Source organism: Seriola lalandi, unplaced genomic scaffold, assembly GCF_002814215.2.
Source record: "Seriola lalandi dorsalis isolate HSWRI2012SDOR001 ecotype SW California unplaced genomic scaffold, Sedor1 jcf7180002054277, whole genome shotgun sequence".
Taxonomy (NCBI): Eukaryota; Metazoa; Chordata; class Actinopteri; order Carangiformes; family Carangidae; genus Seriola; species Seriola lalandi.
The window spans coordinates 1,472,492-1,491,975 of record NW_019524830.1 but is presented as its reverse complement, the minus strand read 5'-3'; the positions used below and the strand labels follow the sequence as shown (position 1 = coordinate 1,491,975).

General features: G+C 43.5%; 2 protein-coding genes across 2 annotated transcripts in view; both read left to right on the top strand.

Annotated features, from left to right (window-relative positions):
• Nucleotides 1-16,610, top strand: part of pax3a (paired box 3a) — a 19,191-nt gene extending 2,581 nt beyond the window's left edge. The window contains exons 4-9 of the mRNA XM_023405392.2: nucleotides 1-100; nucleotides 9,104-9,303; nucleotides 9,904-10,069; nucleotides 10,243-10,463; nucleotides 13,942-14,205; nucleotides 15,342-16,610. The exon at nucleotides 1-100 is cut by the window's left edge and continues 44 nt beyond it. Coding sequence (XP_023261160.1) covers nucleotides 1-100; nucleotides 9,104-9,303; nucleotides 9,904-10,069; nucleotides 10,243-10,463; nucleotides 13,942-14,205; nucleotides 15,342-15,359 — 969 coding nt within the window. The 3' untranslated portion in view covers nucleotides 15,360-16,610. The remainder of the gene's footprint in view (nucleotides 101-9,103; nucleotides 9,304-9,903; nucleotides 10,070-10,242; nucleotides 10,464-13,941; nucleotides 14,206-15,341) is intronic.
• Nucleotides 16,611-17,419: 809 nt separating this feature from the next.
• Nucleotides 17,420-19,337, top strand: LOC147819167 (uncharacterized). Its single transcript, XM_087173751.1, has 3 exons — nucleotides 17,420-17,520; nucleotides 18,187-18,280; nucleotides 18,462-19,337. The coding sequence occupies exons 2-3, from the start codon at nucleotides 18,252-18,254 to the stop codon at nucleotides 18,799-18,801; spliced, it is 369 nt and encodes a 122-aa protein (XP_087029877.1). The 5' UTR covers nucleotides 17,420-17,520; nucleotides 18,187-18,251; the 3' UTR covers nucleotides 18,802-19,337.
• The last annotated feature ends 147 nt before the right edge of the window (nucleotides 19,338-19,484 follow it).

Below are 19,484 nucleotides of genomic sequence, written 5' to 3'. Positions count from 1 at the left end.
GGTGAGGATGAAGAAGATGATGATGAAGTGGTGAAGAGGGAGATGGAGGAAAACGAACCGCGGACAAAACACAGCATCGATGGCATTCTGGGAGACAGATGTAAGTGCAACATTTATCATTTGACCTGGCTGTGTGAATATCCAGGTTGTGAATGAGATGTTTTATTACTGGGTTCATTTTGGATAGAGGTTTTAGTTTTGTTGTCTGCACTTGTCAGGTGTTTAGTCGACGACCAAGCAATAATAATAATGATAATAATAATAATTAATTAATGTGTCTGCTCTTGTATAACATTTTGATATTGCATTAATAATAGGCTACAAGATTGATCGAGTTAACCTGCACAGAATTAAATACATTAAAGCGTCAGGTGTTTACAGGCGCTCAGGCTTCTGAGATTTAACAAATGTAGAGAAAAAAAATTAAGTGGATAATCAAACATTTGTCTAACTTCCAAGCCTGAGAAACTTTTTTTTTTTTTTTTTTTTTTTTTTTTACACTCAATCGGACACTTGAGGATGAACTTCAGGGGACAAAGCAGGGAGAGTCCATTGAGACTCACACCTCAGTTTGACGCGCACAAAAGCCAAACTCCAGTGAGCGGCTCAGTGGTGTACAAAAAGACGCCAGGGCCTTTCAAAATAGGGAAAGAAAGGGAGAAAAAACTGTGCTGACAAAAGGCCGGGAGAAGACATTATGAACCCGCAATGAGCGATGAATTATTCAGGGACACCAATAGGCCCAGAGCGACCTGGTTTATAGAATGCTCAAAAAAGTGCCAATCTGGGGGCTTTTCCCACTGTTTACAGTTTGTATTCAAAAAATAAAAAATAGGGGAAGAACTGCTCAGACTTTAGGCAAACACCTGTTGATTTACGACCTACTGGGGGCTGAAGAGTGTTGCCGCAAAAATGAAAAGTTGCTGTTGGAGACACAATGCGGTCTATAGTTAATTATTGATGAAAAGGCCTATAGAAAACAGTTGTGGTGTTTAGGCGATGTCACGTAATGACGCACAGGTTTATTTCGTATTTTCATTCTTGTGGTTTTGTTTGGATTTCAGTCCGCTGTTCGGTTTTAAGAGGTGAAAACTTTAGGCCTACAGAGAAATAAAATAAACATCAAGTTAACACATCTGGCAGCTGCAAGAAGGCTCGTGATTTTTGCCTGAAATGTGTTAAATTCACATCAGGCCTTTGCCTAATCAAATTGAACGGTGCCGTTACTTTTGCGCACGGAGCTTTTGTCACAGTCTTTGCGCAGCGAGCATGACGCCTTCAGCCAGTGAGCGCAGGGAAAGCCTTCTCTCCACTAGATTAAATCCAAACCTTTTATTTCTCTCCACTTTCATCTCAGACAAAGTCCGCCCCTTTCCTTTCCGCCTAGGGCGCACACATTCATGCAATATCTGTGGGCACTTCCCTCTCCCTCTCCCAGGCGAGACACATCCCCAATACTGATCAGACAGTGTTGACTTTTCTACCTTCCAAAACTCATTTCTGCACTAAATAAATCGATAGATAAATCATTTTAGCGCAGAATAGACTATTAAAATTGGAAATAATCTGACTGATCAATAAATTAGGATGCATCCCTGCTTGTTAAATTAATTTTAAGATGCACCTTTGAAAATATTTTGTTCGAACTTAAAGGAGTGTGTTTGATGCAACCCAGAAATTATATGAGGAAGAAATTATGAAAAGAAATTTTTGATGTATCTTTAATTAATACTTTTAGGTTGGTATTATTATTATTTATTTGAAAGAAAACAAATAACATTAGCTATTTTACATCAAATAGGTGACATCCTACATGCAAACAGATCTAGAGAAAGACAATTTCCCCCATTGATATACAGAAGAGCACTATTTCATTCTTGTGTCTCTTTGTGGAAGTAGTTGTTGTTTTTCTCTTTTATAGCACTTCATTAGAATGTGAAAAGGGTGGTTTGGGGACTGGGAGAGTGTCTTCTGGCCAAATATTGATTAAGTAGGTGTTTGCAGAGGCTATTGTTGTGGCGGAGAGAGGCCTGTTGCTCTCTGCCCCTTTCTCCTCTACCACTATTGTTGGCTTTCCTTAAGTGCGAAGATCAAAGCTGACTCATTTAGATTTATTTGTCTGGGAAAAGGACTGCTAAGGTTTGTGGGATAAAGTATACTGGGCAGCCCCAGGTCTGCATGGCATTAGCAAGCGGCTGGGACTTTGTGGGGAAAAAAAAAAAAAAGGATGTTTGCTGGGATGAATCTAATGCTAAGTTGTTTACATCTCCTTTAACTATTGAGTTATGTGGACTGAATTTAAACAACATGCATAGCTGTGCTGCAGTTTGAGATATGTTTGAAAGAATTGTTTGTGCCATTTATCACATTTGTTCATAAAGCAGTGAGTGTATCCAACTCTGTGTGGTATATAATTTTAAACAGAAGACTGAATAATCCGATGGTGCCAAGAATTTGTTTTTGCCATGAGTGAGAGTGAATTAATTGATAGCATCCTTTCCTCTATTTATTACTGTTAGCACTTTAGCCTCATTTAACTAATTAAAGCAACCAAAGTCATGAAAGAGGAGTAGCCACTCTTGCAGGATCAATTTATGGCAGTGGGGGTGACGGGGAGAGAGAGAAGCAGAAGAAAAAGAAAAGCTCAGAAATACAAACAGTCAAAGGGATAACTTTTCTTTAAAGGGAATCCTGCGGTGCCAAATTGAATGAGCCCAGTTCTTTCAAATCTGCCATGGTGAACGCAGTCAACATGTAATAATTGGTTTCATTGAGGTGCATTCCAACAATCTGCTGCCATTCTCCTGCTTCTATTGTCCACAGGCAGGCAAATAGCCAGAGGGACAGGAGGAATCAAGTGCTGACAAAACATGAAAGATTTAGCTGCTTTTGTCAAAGGAGCTGAGTAGGACTTTGTTTGTGTAAATAAACTGGGTGAGTGGCTCCCTGTGACTTTGGCATGGATCTAAAGAGAGGAATATTTAGAGCGTAAGGAGACCAGAAAGATCATATTTGCGCTTTTTTTTTTTTTTTTTTTTTGTGTGTGGAGTGTACCACATTTTAAAGCAGTCAAAAGGTGCATGTTATATACATTCACCACGTGTAGCTGCCACATCCGAGCCATCTAATCCAATTTGAAAGTTTCATAACTTTTTACTCTCATGAGACTATCTATGAATATAAACAGATACCTTTCTTTCTCTCACACACGGGGGAGCAAAAGCAACTTGAGCAGCGTGGCAATAACCCACAGCTGTAAACAGAGAGATAGACGCTGATTTTCCTGAGCCCTGTGTGTTTGTTAGGGGTCCCTGCATTTCCACGGTGAATGAGTTAAAGATTGGAGGGTTAGAGGAGACCGTCTCCGTGCTGGTCACAGGAGACAGAAGGCCTCAATGCAACCAGAGGAATGTCTGTTACAGCCACATTTCCATTTTCCTCTCAGGGCTGGGATAATGAAAGAAATTTATATTTGGGCCTCATGCTGTGTTTTCCTGTGTTAATAGTGTTTATAATGCTAGTTTAGCCTAGTGGACTGCTAGGGAAAACAAACCAGAACTCACAATATATTTCTGCACTCTAGAGAGAGAGAGAGAGAGAGAGAGAGATAGATAGATCTTCTCTCCCTCTTCTCAAATATAAATACTCAAAACTTTTACGTTCTGTGTTGGCATGACTCTCGAGGCTCCCTCTTTCTCCAAAAAAGAAAGAAAAAATCCACACAAGCTGATCTGCAACTGAATGCAGACTCTATGCTTCATTAAAGCCTCTTTCTCTGTTGGCACCCACATTGTGATCCTCCAATATTAATTCAAAGGACAATTAATGAATGCAGGCCAACTTTGAAGTAATGGGCTGAGGTCCTGCCCTGAGCCGGCCCCTCGGCGCTGATGTACTCTCCACATTCTCCCCACTAACCCCAGAGACACTGTGAAGTGACTGAAAGAGAAGCAGTGAGCAATGGAAGGTCAAGGAGAGGAGCCCCAGTAGAAAAAGAGCTCTCTATTTCCTTGGAAGTATTAGCCAAGCAAAACTCTGTGATGGGGAGGATAAAGGAGTGAGAAGAGAAAAGGGTCGGGGGCGAGGGGACTCTGCAAAGAGGAGCACAATGGGATAGTTAATTGAGTAAAGCCAGACAGCGTTGTCAATCACTTAACTTTGTTTAGCCTCAGTTTTTGTGGAGCTGTTTCATCCAGCACATTGCACATTATGGACACGCCAGAACAACTCTGTTGCTGTTTTAATTAATGTCTCTTTTCCTTCCTTGAACAGAGAAATCTACTAAAAACATTCTTTTCAAATGTTTGCAAAGTTACACGATTTATTTCCTACATTTGCCGAAATACAAGCATTGATGCTGCAGTAGTTGAAAATGTGTGCGCAGAGCTCATAAAACCAAGAGAAATACAGCAATTAAGTGTTTGTAGGGTAAAAAAAAAGAAAGAAAAGAAAGCATGGAATGTGATGATGGTTTCTCTCTCTGTTGAGTGTCTGTGAAGTTTTGCTGGGGGGGGTGGGGGGGTGTCAGCGTTGAGGCCGTCTTCACCGCAGCAGCGCTGTGCAGTAGCTGTGAAAAGGTCAGGGGCTAACCTAGGGTCACTTGACTGTTAAAACTATCAGGCCCCAGGAAAAGGAGGTTATGATAATGTTTGAGAAAAGATGAGAACTGACAGACTCCTTAACATCAGGATGTCTCACAAAGCAGCCAATGTTGATTATATGTGAACTTTCTTTTTACGGTGCGCAAGACTTCCAGAGGGTTTTGCTGTTATTTGAAAAAGAGTTTCACTTGTTATCCCGAATGAGGTGATTCGCTTGGTTGTCTGTCTGCTCATAACAGAGCTGGACTGAGGTGGATCTCTGCTGGTTAGTCTCCGTTTAACTGGAACGTGCGGCAGACTGGCCTGTTGCTGCAGCCCCGCGTGGGTTCCGTGCAGTTGCTTTGTCCCTGCCCCGAGGGTGGAAATGCCACCGTGAAACTGTCACCTAACTGCACCACAGTGGAACTAAATAATAACCACCACACACTGGGCACACATAATAGCCAGTGCAGGGCCATTTGTGGCTTTTTGTCACTTCACCAATATTAGACAGAGATACATCTTTCAGCGTCATATCGCCAGCTAGTTCTTTGTCCGTTAAATGCCAACCTCCTGCGCTTATTCACTCCATTTTTTTTTCTGTCCAGCACATCATCATCTCCCTCTCTTCTCTCTCTTTCTCTCTATCTGCCCCCCCCCTTTCTTTCCCAGGCAGCTGCGGGTTCCTGGGGGCTTTTTAGCAAGTCAAGTGAGCAGCCCACTCACTCCCATTTTTTCCCTTAACTGTTAACCCCAGCTGAGCCCATAAGCTGTCAGTTAACTATTCTTTTCCTCCAGTGCATCTGCTCGCTCTGGCTCTATGTGGCATGCCACTATTTTATTCAGTGGCCCACTCGCACTATGCTCTGTGGTCTGAAAGGGCCAGATCTACTTCCCTGGGCAAATAACTAGTTCATTTGTCTCTTCTGCCCTTTGTTTTGTGTTGCGAACACATGTCACCAGCTCAATTACCTTCTCTATTAACAGCCCCTAGAGGAAGGGCTAGCCAGCCCCTACCAGGACAAGACTATAAACTGCCCCATATGCTCCACTTCTCTTTCTCTTTCTCACTGTGGCTCTTCATCCCTCTCCCTTCCTTTCATTCTTTTTCCTGCTTCTTCCATTTCCTTTAAAATCAATTTTGATTATAAGATAAGATTACACTTTTGCCACTCTTCCCGTCTTGTTCATTTTTTTTATTTTGTTGTTTTAAGCTGCCTGTGTGAATTTCTCTGCACACGTGTACACATAAATGGATGTGTGCGCCTGTGCATGTCTCTTCATATTAACATCTCTTGAGCGGGTGGGAGGGGGGGTGAATGCTTGGCAAGGCAATTCCTGGCCAATGTAGTCTACGCAGTAAACAAGAGCAGTCTTTATTCGTGCAGTTGGAATCCTCACTTGGTTTTTTTGGCCTGTTTGAGGCACTGCTGCTGCAGGTGAAGCTAATGGAACTGGACGTTCCCCAAGTTCACATCTGTGACCCTCTGGAGTTTATCTTCCCTGCCTGTCAGTCTCCTCTCTTGATCGATAAATGGTTCAGTTTACCTTGAGTGACGGGTCTGCAGCCCTATCCGTTTCTTCCTGAGTGTGTGTACTGTTTGCGCGTGCAGGCACATACACACCTGTAAATACACTTGTTGAATATAATTAAGAGCCTCTGAACAGTGAAAGGAACCTGTTGAATTCACTTGTTGAATTCTCCACTATCTGCTAAACTATGGTAAATAAATGTTCCTCTATCAATTCTACTATCAAAACTAGCTTGTTATTAGTTTATTAACCTACAGCTTACTTTGTTTTCAAATTTCTGTTTTATGGATAATTCTGCAGCAGCCCCAATTTCCGCTTGAAGGATAATAATCTATCTTTCTATTAAGATTCTTGTCAGAGCCACAGCCAAACTGTGAGTGGCTATGGACTAGTTTCAGCTCCCTAGTGCTTTAGCTGCAGCGTAAAATTTGATTTGGGTGTTTAAGTAAGGAGGTCGAGGCCTCCCTTTGTGTGTTTAGTATCCTCTTCTGCCGTTTGTTGTGGGGAATGTGTGGGAACAAGCTTGCTTCTGCACCAGCGTGCCTTAAAAGTGATCCGCAGCAGCGTAAGGGCCTCGTTTGAAAATGTCAAAAGATGTGGACGCAGCGACGGGTGAGCACAGAGAGACAGAGAGGAGAAGTGAGTGCATGAGATGGAAGGGACAGGTCCCACTTTTAAGAATGACCAGCACCCCCCCCATTCTCCTTCGCTTGGCACCCCACACCCGTTCCCCAGCATCTTCTTCAGGTGCCTTCAGCCTCCCATCTCCTCTCCACGTCAACCCCTCCAACTCCCCCATCCCCCCAACTTTGTGCCCCTCAGGCCACGGAGGGAGGGGATGAGGGGGTGATCCCCTGCTGTGCCCCTCCACAGCCCCCAGTAGCCCTTCTCTGGACCCCTTTGTGCCCCCCCTTCTCCCTCCCCCCACCCTTCATTCCCCCACTCATCCCCTGGCCCTACAGCCCCCTTCTCGCCCTACAGCTCCCCCCCTCACTCCCCTGCTGGGCAGGTGACAGGCCCCTGAATGCGGGCCCGGGCGTCCCTGATGGCTCCTACAGATGGAGCGTGGTAATCGGTCCAATAGAGCCCTGCCACAGGCTTTTCCCTGCTAAGATACAAAGGCTTGGCCACATCATTTCTTAAAAAAAAAAACAAAACAAAACAACAGAGAGTGAGAGAGGAAGAGCGCAAAAGAGAAAACGCAAGCCAGAGGATGACAAAAGCAACACTGTCATTTGCCATTAAGGGAGAGTCTGTGACGGAGTGATGGAGTGTTTTCTCTGTAGTTACTAATAATAAAAACAGGGAGGGGAAAAAAGGGAGGGAAAGACAGAAATAAAGGGGGCAAAGGAGGACAGATCCACCCCCACTCTGCAGTTAACATGAGCTACTGTGCCAATGGGGAGCTTTCTCCTCTGAGGAGTTTTATGAGCTCTCTTTCCCTCCCTCAAGAATCTTTTCGTTTCTGCGCCGTCATTGGTTCGCTGTCTTTTTCTTTCTCCCTCTGTTCCTCCATCATTAAAATGGTAATGACACCACATGTTACTTAGCTCGCTGTTTCTCCAAGTCTCGTCCTGTAGTGTTGCGTATGTGCTGATTAATTCAAGTTGCACTTACTAATCCAAACAGTATTAGAAATTTGTTTATAGGAAAAATATCAAGTTTGATTTTCATGCTGTGTGGCCCTCTCCTTACGTCTGTTGTATTATAAAATTTGCTCCAACTGGTCTCGGGCCACATCCTTACCTAAACAAACCACATCCCAAACTCATAGTGCACGTTCCAGGAGTATATAAGCATCCAGCCAATCCCCTTTGAGCCTTTATGCCAGCGTGGCACCCTTAGTTCAACTGTAATAAAGAGGTCTTCTCAGCATCAGAATCTTGTGTGCCGGCGGTCCGGAGCGCAGCAGCATTCCCAGGAACCAAATCCGTGTGTAATGCCTGGTCAAACACACACTGGCAACCGGCACAAACATTTCCTGCTTGGCTCCAGAGGCTCCAGAGGCAAGGGGAGATCCCTGCTACCCCCCTCCATGTCTGACTTGGCACTTTTTAATTAAAGCTTTAAATCTGGAGGGCAAAGGGAGAATGAGCAGTCTGGGGAAACAGACAGGCCTCTGTCCTCTGCTGAAGCCTTTCTTTTGCTTACACCTGTCTCTCTGCTTTTGACTCCCTCATTTCTTCTCCCTCAGCTTAGGTGTTTGCCACATAGTCGATAGAGTGTCGAAAAGGTGCAGTGAACCCTCCTCATGAGGTCTAAGAGGTCCCTCTGGGGTGGATTTGGGAGTGGATTCCAACTCTTTCTGTCTTGTGTCCATCTGTGTTTGACACATTGTCATAGACTACTTTTATTGAGTGAAAGCCCACAGCCCAGACGCAGCAGATGCATGTTTGTGAGTGTGTGTGTATGACTGAGAAAGAGATGGGGGGATTGCAGACATGTAATGGCGGACAATAGCAGGCTGTCACGCTAGTTTGTGGAGCCTAATCATTATTTAATAGATGGGTAACCTCCCCCTGAAATGCAGCAATAGTCCTCTGTTTCTAGTCTCAAGCCCTCATTGATTTCCTTCTTCTGCTGAATTAGATCCCAATAGCTGTCTCCCAGTTACCCAGTCGCTCTCTTCTACCCTCAACTCAACAAACAGATTAAGAAGCACCTGCAAAAGGCTGCCTGCTCTTCACTATGGGACCCTATTGGCATAGTGCACAGCATGGCTAAGACTGGGAGAGACACAGTGTCCCAGGGAAATAGATGCCCCAGAGGGATCTAGCCCTCTTTAATCCATGTTCAAGCAGCTTCTGGCTTTTGATCCCCTTAGGAACCACTGAGGACTTTAAGGGAGCAGGAGGACACAATCTAAGGTGGCTCTGTACCATGTGTTGTACTCAGCATAATCTATTGTCTCGGGTTTGGCTATTGTAGTGCAACTTAGTTTCATTCTGTGTCATGTTGAAGTAACAGTCTGTCTCTTTTTGTGATTTCAGCCAGCCACTCAGACGAGGGCTCCGACGTGGACTCGGAGCCAGGCCTGCCGCTGAAGAGGAAGCAGCGCCGTAGTCGGACCACCTTCACAGCGGAGCAGCTGGAGGAGCTGGAGAGGGCCTTCGAACGCACACACTACCCTGACATCTACACGCGAGAGGAACTGGCTCAGCGGGCCAAACTGACAGAGGCTCGAGTTCAGGTTAGAGACACGCACAAACGCTCACCTCGACCCTCAAAGTCCCGCAGCAGAGCAGTGTGTCGGCCTGTCACGGATATGTGTCATGTGGGCGTTAAATTGCCTGGGGATGTTGCTACACATTCCTTACAGCCATAAGACATGCCCCCCCCCCTCCTCTTCCCAACAACCCTCAACCCCACGCCCCCCACTGTATAGATACAAACACAGATACACTGCACCCACTGTTTATGAAGACAGCTTTTTATTTTTGTCAGACTCTGCAAAAAGGTCTTAAAATAGATGACTGATTTAGATAGTGTGCTAATATAGGCTTTAACAGCTGTAACAGCCCTCTGGCGTTATCTGAACCCAGTGACTTGCAGTAGCACACAAAGATGTAATGTCTGTGGTTTCACTGCACGCTCCAGATGTTAAGATCTCTATCAGTTCAGCTCCCTGTAATAGGTCAGAGGGGCCTCACACACACACACACACACACACATATACATTTACATGCACCAAGCACACTTATAAATACAGATATAAGCACTGGATAAGTAACATTATTCTATTGGTTTAGTAGATAAATAAAAAAAATTAAACACTCTGTTCTCCTCTCAGGTGTGGTTCAGCAACAGAAGAGCCCGGTGGAGGAAGCAAGCCGGAGCCAATCAGCTGATGGCTTTTAACCACCTCATCCCCGGTGGTTTCCCTCCATCAGCTATGTCGGGCCTGCAGCCTTACCAGCTGTCCGACAGTCCCTACCCTCCCACTTCCATAGCCCAAGGTGGGTCCAATTGATTGCAGCCAAATTTTTTATTCTTTAAAATAGAAGTATTTCAGTCATATTTTTTCAGTTTGATAACTGCAAAATCTGAAATTGTCTCAGAGCAGCAGCATCAAAGTTCGTGTAGATTTAGCAACATGTGATTTTAAGTAGAAATGTCTGATTCTCAACAGCGTCCGAGCAGCCCAGTACAGTCCACCGACCGCAGCCGCTGCCCCCAACCTCCGTGCACCAGAGTGGGCTCGGCTCGTCAGCAGGCTCCCAGGATGGAAGCTCCGCGTATTGCCTGTCCTCTGGACGTCATGGTTTCTCAGGATACTCGGACAGCTTTGTGGCCCAGACAGCACACACCAACGCTGTCAACCCCGCCATCAGCAACAGCCTCTCACCACAGGTTCGTCTATACATCTATCACAGATATGCATGTAGAAACAAGCAACTCTTCTGAATACATGTACGTATACATATGTACAAATAAATTCAGTCTCAAATGAACATACACAACACACATAATACCGGGAAGCAAGAGGCCTGTAGTTCTTCATGCTGGTTGTGAAATGCACCATATGGACACACGCAAACACACTCTCTCCTCTGTGTGACCTAGGTAGTGTCATTGCAGTGACATTGATGAAATCTTGTTAAGCTAGAAAACACGGTAGCTTTTCATTTTTGTGTATTCTGATGGGTTGTTTGATGAATTTGAAATGTGGCAAACGTCAGTCTTTGGGGACACTAAAAGGACCAAACATGAGGAGGGATGTATGGATGTCGGATGATGACACAAATCAAAACTGAAAAGACAATTATGGTCGATTACACAGTCATCAGTGTCCATCAGTGGCTCCCTACCAGTCCAGAAGATGGACTAACAGGCGTAAAACGAGCTTTTAACCGCCACAAAGGGTGGCCAGCCCACATGCAATGCATGCTGGGTACTAATTCCCATGAGAGAGAATCTCAGACTCCTGTCAGGCACAGATAAAAAAACTGCCTCAGGCAGGTTTGTTACTTTGCAAATGCCTGAGGATGTATATATATTGAAAAAAAGAGAGGAGCTTTGTTGTGGCTGCCAGGGTGCATGGTCAGAAAGTAAAAGGTGGCACCATTGCGGCTGAAGGTATAATTGACTGCTTTGATACATGAACACTAGTGACTGACTACAATTTGTTTTTTCGCTCCTCAACAACTCGCCACATTTACTTTTAAAACATTATTGTTTGTGGATTTGTATTTTCATTGGACATATAAAAGTATAGAGAGACAGGGAGAGTGAAGATGACATGCGGTGAGCTACAAGCATCAGTGGTCGATGGTTTTAATCTCAGCCAACTGCGCTCACTCGTAAATTGCACTTCAGTTAGACACTCTGTTGAAGCATAACTGGATGCAAACCTGCTGGTAGCTGCCATCCTGTAACTGAGCGCATGGCTGTGGTTCACACACCCACAGGGTCGACAAGTGACTTTAACTCCAATAAAGAGGCCAAAGGTGCTGTGGCCTCGTGGATGGTTTCAGCATTAACCTTAGTTGGGCAGCTCCATACAGAATGGACATCTCATCTTGCATAGGGACGGCGTGCCTGGAATGTTTTCTCAGTCTGGAATTGCAATCACAGAACGTTCCAGTGTCTTAATTGATTGGAATGAAGTAATCTATCCTCTTGTAACAAAGTGTGTAATTTATGCAAATGACTCACTTTGTTGGCTAATTTGTTTTAATTCATATATTCATTGCAGCTGTTTGAATGTATATTGCAATACAGTTTTCTCTACTTCAGATGAGGATAGAATTAATTTCCTGATTTTAACTTAATAAGGAAGAGGAAATGAGAATTGATTAAATCCTATGACATTGATAGTTAATACATGAAGACCTCTTTGCTCTTAGAAAACTTTACAGCTTCAGTTTTCTCCAATAGAAACAGTTTGGTCTATTTTGTGTTAAATCCTGACTAGAATTATCTGGTCATCTGAACTCTAAATTTCTCTATAAAAGCTACGCTACCGTATCGACTGTTCTGTGTCCATCAGGAGATCCAGGGATTCATTTAACTCCAGATATGGTCAGAATTAGAGCACCGTGGAGTTTTGATACGGATAAGGTTTACTTTAGATAGGTGATATTCTTGTCTGAGCGGTTAGCTCTGCTTTTTAAAACAGCAGTCAGGCCAGTGGTTTCCCTGTGGTGCAGGGTCCCTGGCGTCTCACTGCTGATCTGGTGCATACCAAAGGAATCCTTTCTCACCAAGGAAGCGAGCGGCCGGGATTTGCACCCCCCTGAGACCTAATCCCCGGAACAACCTCAAAACAGACACACCATCGGAAACTGCTGCTGTTTCAGTTGCAGACAGAAAGTGCATGAACGCATAAGCATGTAGCTCAAGATACAGACACATGCAAACACATACACAAACAGAATCATACAGTATGTTTATTTTCATGAGGCGATAAGACTAAACAGCAGAAAATGTTTGTATGAAACCACTAGAAAACTGCTATTTATAAACAAGAACTTAACAAATTCAATAATTTAATGATTTAATTGATAACCTTTTTTTCCTCTGGGGCTTTTCCTCTGCAGGTTTATTGGTAACTGAATTTATATATTTCTTATAATAAAAGACTTTGTGCAGGAGCATGTGTGCACATTCCCTGCAGTAAGAGAAATAATGATTTAGTGGTAGGCCACATCTCTGTGTTCGTCAGATGTGTGGGGTCAGATCACTCTGACACACCAGCTGTAAATTGCACACATTAAAGACACATCAGAATGTGAACATGCGTGTGTATGCCAGCTGGCTGTCAGTTGGGAAAGTCTTGTTTTTACATCACTCTTTGTTACTTATTCTTTTGCCTTAGTATTATTATTATTTGTTTTTTCGGTTTATTTTTCTTTCCAAGTAATTTTTGTTGTTTTAAAGGGTATTTGGTTTGGTGTTTGGCTTTAGTTCTCCTACACGGACTGTAACTCTCCTTAACTTCATTTTTTAGACATTTTCATGACTTTGCTTCTCACGCAAACTTATGTGCAGCTGTTCACGATGTATCACCGATACCCCTGCACCCCTGACATCAGAGCAAAAAATGCTTACCCCACACACACACACACACACACACACACACACACACACACACACACACACGCCTACTGTTATATACACAATTCCACACATAGGTAGCTCTCAGACACATACACAAACACACCCTACCCCTCATTCCCACGTACCCTTTTGGCCTCTTTACCTTGGCCTCAGGAGGACACGGTGATTTGTGATTTTAGGGCAACAACAGAAGGTTAGAAAGAGAGAGAGAGAGAGAGAGAGAATGAGAGAAAGTGCATTGCTCTGAATAGATCAATACATCAGAGAACACATACAACTGAATTGAAGTTCTGCTTCAAATTCATCACATTCTCAGAAATTAATTCCCATATTAAGAGCAGCCAAAGTCAGATTTAGATTATTTATTTCTTTTATATCCATTCCAGTTATAACAAAAACAACAAGTGTCATCACATGGAGAAATAAAATTAAAATGAAAAATAAAAGAGAAAATATCCTCTTTAATCTACTTCCAAAATTATGACACGATAACTTTAATAGAAACCACTAGGAGGGCAAAGGAATGATCTCTATTTCTGACAATGAACGAGGAGAGAGGCTCCACTCCACTCCAGCCCAGCTGAGTGGAGTGGAATGGAGTAGCAGATTTGAAAAATAAATTGGCTTTGTATTTTTCATTAAAAAGTTTACTTGATGGTATATTTTATTTAGAATTTCTTGGTAAAACCAGAACACCTTTTTGGATTTGTGTTTATATTCAATTGAATTCAGTACTAATAACCCAGTTTTCCTCCATTTCTCCCCTCAGGTGATGGGCCTATTGAACCCAGGTGGAGTGCCACATCAGTCCCAGAGTGACTTTGCCCTCTCTCCGCTGACTGGAGGCTTGGAGCCTAACGGAGGCATGGCTGCCAGCTGTCACGGTTCCCAACGCCTGGAGGCTCTACCAGGCCTGCCCACTATGCCCACCCTGCCTAGCACCCAATCTTACTGCCCACCTTCCTACACCTCCCCAGCTTACGCCGTGGACCACCATCCGTCTTACCAGTATGGACAGTACAGTCAGAGCAAGGTACGCTGGAAATAATTTGTTTCCATGCTGATCTGTCAGAGAGTTAGGGGTGTTTAAGGACTTTAATTTTTAGATTTGAACATAAATTATATATAATTGATTAGCGGTTATGTCCTTCTGTAACCCCTGCTCCGGTTCAGCTACTTAGTTTAGATTTTCTGACTCACAACCCATGTTAATTGCGCCGACCTCTCTGATGAGCGAGCTTCTCAAATCACCCAGCACTGTGCTGAAATTACATGTATGTTAAAGAGCGCTAGTGGCCCGGTTACCTCAGTTTACATTACCATCACTGGACTATCCACGTGGGCTGATGCAGAGGCATGTCCGGATCTTATCCCAACACACACATTTTCACTCACTGTCCTTTCATGACCCCGTATGATGAGCTTGCCCATCAAACCCTCATCTAGTCATGTAATGACCCATGCAACAAAGATAGCCGCCCAAATGAAAGGAGCCACTTCCCAAAGCGTGTTTGACAGGAGGGAGGGGAGTGTATTGGTCGGGGCGGCGTGTTGTTGGGGCTGATCTGAGGTACACTACCACATGTTGACTGGCCCATCAGTGGCAACATCTTGATGTCATTAATTTAGCCGGTCCTGAGAGAGACCCACATGTAGCTTTTGGGGGTTTGGTGAAATGTGTGTGTGTCTATGTGTATTTGTGAGCGTAGACGTATATGTGTGTGTGTGTGTGTGTGTGTGTGTGTGTGTGTGTGTGTGTGTGTGTGTGTGTGTGTAAAGGCAAGGTAAGGGGCTCTTTAACAGGGGGCGATTATGGCCTTTGGCAGACCAGGATTAGAACCATGTGTCCCACTGGAGGTCAGATTTAGAGTTGTTATTGATCAGTGGAGCAGAGCCGAGCAGAGATCCAGGCTCAGGCTCAGGCTAGTTTTGCCAACCACATTAAATTCAAAGAATTCCCCGAACTCTTCACCTGTTTTATTATTTAACCTTGGACCCCAGTTTCCATTCTCACCTGCTCTCACCCCTCCCTCCTGTCACACTCTGATTTAACTTCAAAATTCACACCATTTGCTATGTTAACCATTATAGGATTTAAGCAGTTCTAACTGAATACAATGCAAAAGGAATCTCCTTAACCCTTCCTCTGTCTTTCCTTGTTCTCGTCAGGTGCCTTTCATTATATGAAGCCCCCAACATGGCCTGAGCAGGAGGCTTCCCCCGGCCAGTCTGACAGTCATCGCCAGAGAACACCCCCCCACCCCACCCCCCCACCCTCTGCCTCTGACAAACCTTCCAGGCCCCGAGGACTGAGAGAGAGAGAGAGAGAGAGAGAGAGAGCGAGAGAGAGGCTGGATGGGTGAAGGGGTTGAGGTGTTCTCCTTCAGCAAGGAAGGGAACCATTTGAGATGGAGGTGTAGTGACGGCGATAGAGGGGGTTGACTGGAATAATTAGGACCAAAGGCGCAGCCTCTCCTGTTACCTGGCACTCGCTTGTGCTCGTGCGTCACGTCATGCTCCAAGGACCAAGCACGGTTCGTTGTCTGTAAAGAGGAAAAGAAGAGGGGTGGGGAGAGGGGAGTAAATACATTCAAGATTCTGTATTTGATTATTGTAATAAGTGGCAGAGATGCAAGTTGAGGCGGACTTTTTTAAGCCCCCTGTGCTTCTGGGGCCAATTTGATAGGGGAGGGGTGGATTCTCATGGCTGATGGTTATCAAAAGGCCGCTTAGTGATAACGTCTCGTGCTCAGCCGCAATGTTCTCCTAAGGATCTCTTCATCACAATGTCTTAGGGTAATGATATCAGCTGTACATCGATGTGATTCTTGTAAAAGACATTGGAGATAAAAATGTGACTACACCGGGAAAACCACCAGGAAGGCATGAACCGAGGCCGCGTGGAGTCACAGCAAAAAAACCACTGCAACCAAAAGAAAGTGCAATACATTCATACCTCATGTGATGTAAATGAACACGGATCAAATGTCCCGGAATCTTTCCTCAAAAACATGCTCTCTCTTTTTAATGTCATTAACTTTGGGTTGCGTGCATTGATCAATCAGGGGAAATCATCAAGTGATGAAAAATAGAAAATGTAGTTGTGATGTCATTAAGCCAAAAAAAAAATTTGCTGCCAGTGAATACATCATTCAGTTTGACAGTTAATTTTTTTTTTTTTTGCATGTGTTCAATTAGTTTTCATCAGGAACTTGCAAACATTAGTTCCATTTCTTATTTATTTAGTGACGTTCAAGTTTTATATCTCCTCTTTACGTTTTGTATAAGTGCTCTTAAGCGCTTAAGTAAGTCTTACACAATGTTCATTATTCATGTTTTTTCTTTTGTATCATTTTCATTTACATTGGCATAAAATGATTTTGTTGTAAGAAGTTTTGTGTACAGTACAGCACTATTTACTATTTATAATAAACTATATAAAAATGCACAAGTCAGTGGTTGTCATTTATGGGCTGCAGCGACCAACAACTGAGGTCATGTCCTCAGTTTACACTCCCCAATTAAAAACCTACACGGTTATTTTATAAATTCCATTTAAATTTGACACATTTAAAGTTACACAATAATAAAAAAAATGAAACCCTCAGCATTTATCTTTTCCTAGCAGTGCGAAGAAGACTTTTGGACATTTCAAAATTAAATTTAGAGAAAGTAGAATTGAACTGGAGACCAAGTTAATACAATAAAAATTAAAGTATTTAACAAAGTAGGAGGTCTTCTTTTTGATTTCTGGCCAGATTCTCTGAGAGTAGCGAGGGATGTCTTGTTGCAGTTTAAGTTCTTTCTTTCTTTCTTTCTTTCTTTCTTTCTTTCTTTCTTTCTTTCTTTCTTTCTTTCTTTCTTTCTTTCTTTCTTTCGTTCTTTCGTTCTTTCTTTCTTTCTTTCTTTCCACTTCAAACATTCACACAGTGACAATACCTACTGTCTGCGAGCTGTGCACCTCATGCACACTGCTGGAGCACTAAATCATAAATATATCCCCTTTCATAAACACTCCTTTTGGACAAATTCCTGCTCCCTGTGGGCTCCTTCACACCCCTTGATGACTAAAGCAGAGCTGCTGTAAATTATATAAGCACAGCGGCCCACAGACACACTGGGACATCAGTCACTGACATGGCTGTGCAGGGTTCAGAGGGGTTTTGGCTCTCACTGCCAAACAGAAATGAAAACACTGTTCACCCAGTTGGCAGACTCCTCAAAAGGTTACAGATATCAGCAGAGCATTTTTATCACTCCCTGTCATTTTTTTTTCTCTCTTCTGGAGGTTTAGGGATCAGGTATGCAGCTGTCCATGTCATTCATGGTATCAGTCTAAAGTGAGCATGTAAGCATCAACGCAAATTCATTGAATGTGTTTATTTTTTGTGTTTTAATATGTTTTAAATATATTTTCATTTGCATGTATCTGTGTGTTAGCACATTTGTTTGCATGTCTCTGCTCAGTTTGTGTGTCCAACATGATAAGATCAAGGCAGGATCACATTTCACTATTTTGTTTTCAACAAACTTTTTTTTAAAATTTTTTTAAAAATTTTTTTTTTTTTTTTTTTTTTTTTACAAGTGCTCAACTTGTAAGACACAATGAGTGAAAAAGCCAAAGAGGTTGCTTTGGAGTGGAGTGTCAGTCAAGCAGCAACACACTGGAGACAACTTAACCTCTGACCCCAACACTCTTTGAAATGAGTAGACTACTTGACCGGAGCTGACAACAATCCAAGTGTCTCTGCAGCTTCCAAGCCCCCAAATTGAAAGTGAAGGAAGAAAGCACAAAGAAGACAGGCTGAAAAAAAAAAAGTTTCAGATAGGAAAAAGAGTTAAAAGGGAGGTTTGGAAAATACTTTGAGCCAGAATGTCCTGGGAGAATTGCAATTTCAGAGTGTGTGACTGATTCAGATTCATTTCTGATCAAAATGACCAACAAGTCTGTAGAAATCATTCTCTAAAGGAGCTCATAGTTGTGCTTTCATGATATTTTGGCTGCATCCAATAGGGCTGAAAGGGAGTGGGCTTTATCTCTGAAATACCACCTTATCAAGTCCCTTGAAGAGTGGGTGGATGACTCACAGCGTGCCTTTCCTAAAGCAGTGAGTGCCTGCCTCTCACACTTTCCATCTGTAGTCCTCTCAGTTGCTCTGGTCCCTTTTTCTCTATTAATTTTTGTTTGATATTTCTTTGCCTCCATCAAGATCTTCTGCTCAGTCTCTTTTCTATCCATTTTGATATGAAACTCATGAACCGGACCCTCCTGCTCTCTCTGCTCTCCAGATGCCAGCGGATTCTGGAGGACACTGGTACAGACATCAGTGGGCACCAAATCAACGCCACTGTGTCCAGCAGCACAGCAAGCCCTCTGTCCAGCACCAGTCCAGTATCCGCCGTCTCCAGCTCTAGGGAGACTTATGACAATGCTTACTTCTACATCCTGTTTGTCATGTGCTTCTACTCCTTCCTTGCCATGACGCTTTTCAAATGCTTCATAGGCAGCGACGAGGAGAAAAAGGACCCCTACGAGGAGTTCATGAGTACTGGGCAGTCGTCAACACAAAAATTCAACACAGGCCGCATGGCAGAGAACTTTTACTTTGAAGAGGAGAGCAGCCTGTGAGCCACAGGCTTTCTTAGGAGGAGGAGGGAGAGTATGAACGCATGGGGGGATGTTTTGACAGTCACCAAGCCAGAAAAACGTCAGTGCAGCCTACTCAGGCAAGACCTGTTAGTGATTTTGCAAAACCTGTAGTAAGTTCATTTTCCCCCCTTTTCCCCCTTTTCCATCTGACAATCAGAAATCTCACGCGAGCAGGCCGGCCGGCCGGCCGGCAGGAGGAGACAGCTGCCTCTGATGATCTGAGAGAAGGGTGGAAACATGGAGAACTGTGGGTCAATGGCAGGCCGGAATCTCCTCCTGTGAGGCCCAATCAGGATCAATAACACCGGGGCCTTCGACATGCACACACCACAGGGAACCAGGGATACCTCAACAGACCGATGGTGTGGACAATATGGACACTGTGTGTATGTGTGTATGTGTGTGTGTGTCTGTGTGAGAGAAAGAGAGTATTGACCTGACACTGGCTTTTCAATTCTATAAATTCAACATACTCAACATACATACTGAACAAATTAAATTAAGATTCTACATTGTTTTACAGCATTAAGATTCAATTATTTACAAGCATTTATATTGGACTGTTTATTTGAAACTGGATATATACATTAGGTTGTGTAATTTCACTCTTACAAATACAATAATTTGAATTCATACTGTAGCGTCAACCAGCACTTTCAACA

Excerpts from the sequence above, each read along its gene's own strand:
- LOC147819167 (XM_087173751.1), top strand. The coding sequence starts at position 18,252 with ATGACTCACAGCGTGCCTTTCCTAAAGCA. Across the intron at positions 18,281-18,461 it reads AGCGTGCCTTTCCTAAAGCA|ATGCCAGCGGATTCTGGAGG; the intron begins GTGAGTGCCTGC and ends TCTGCTCTCCAG.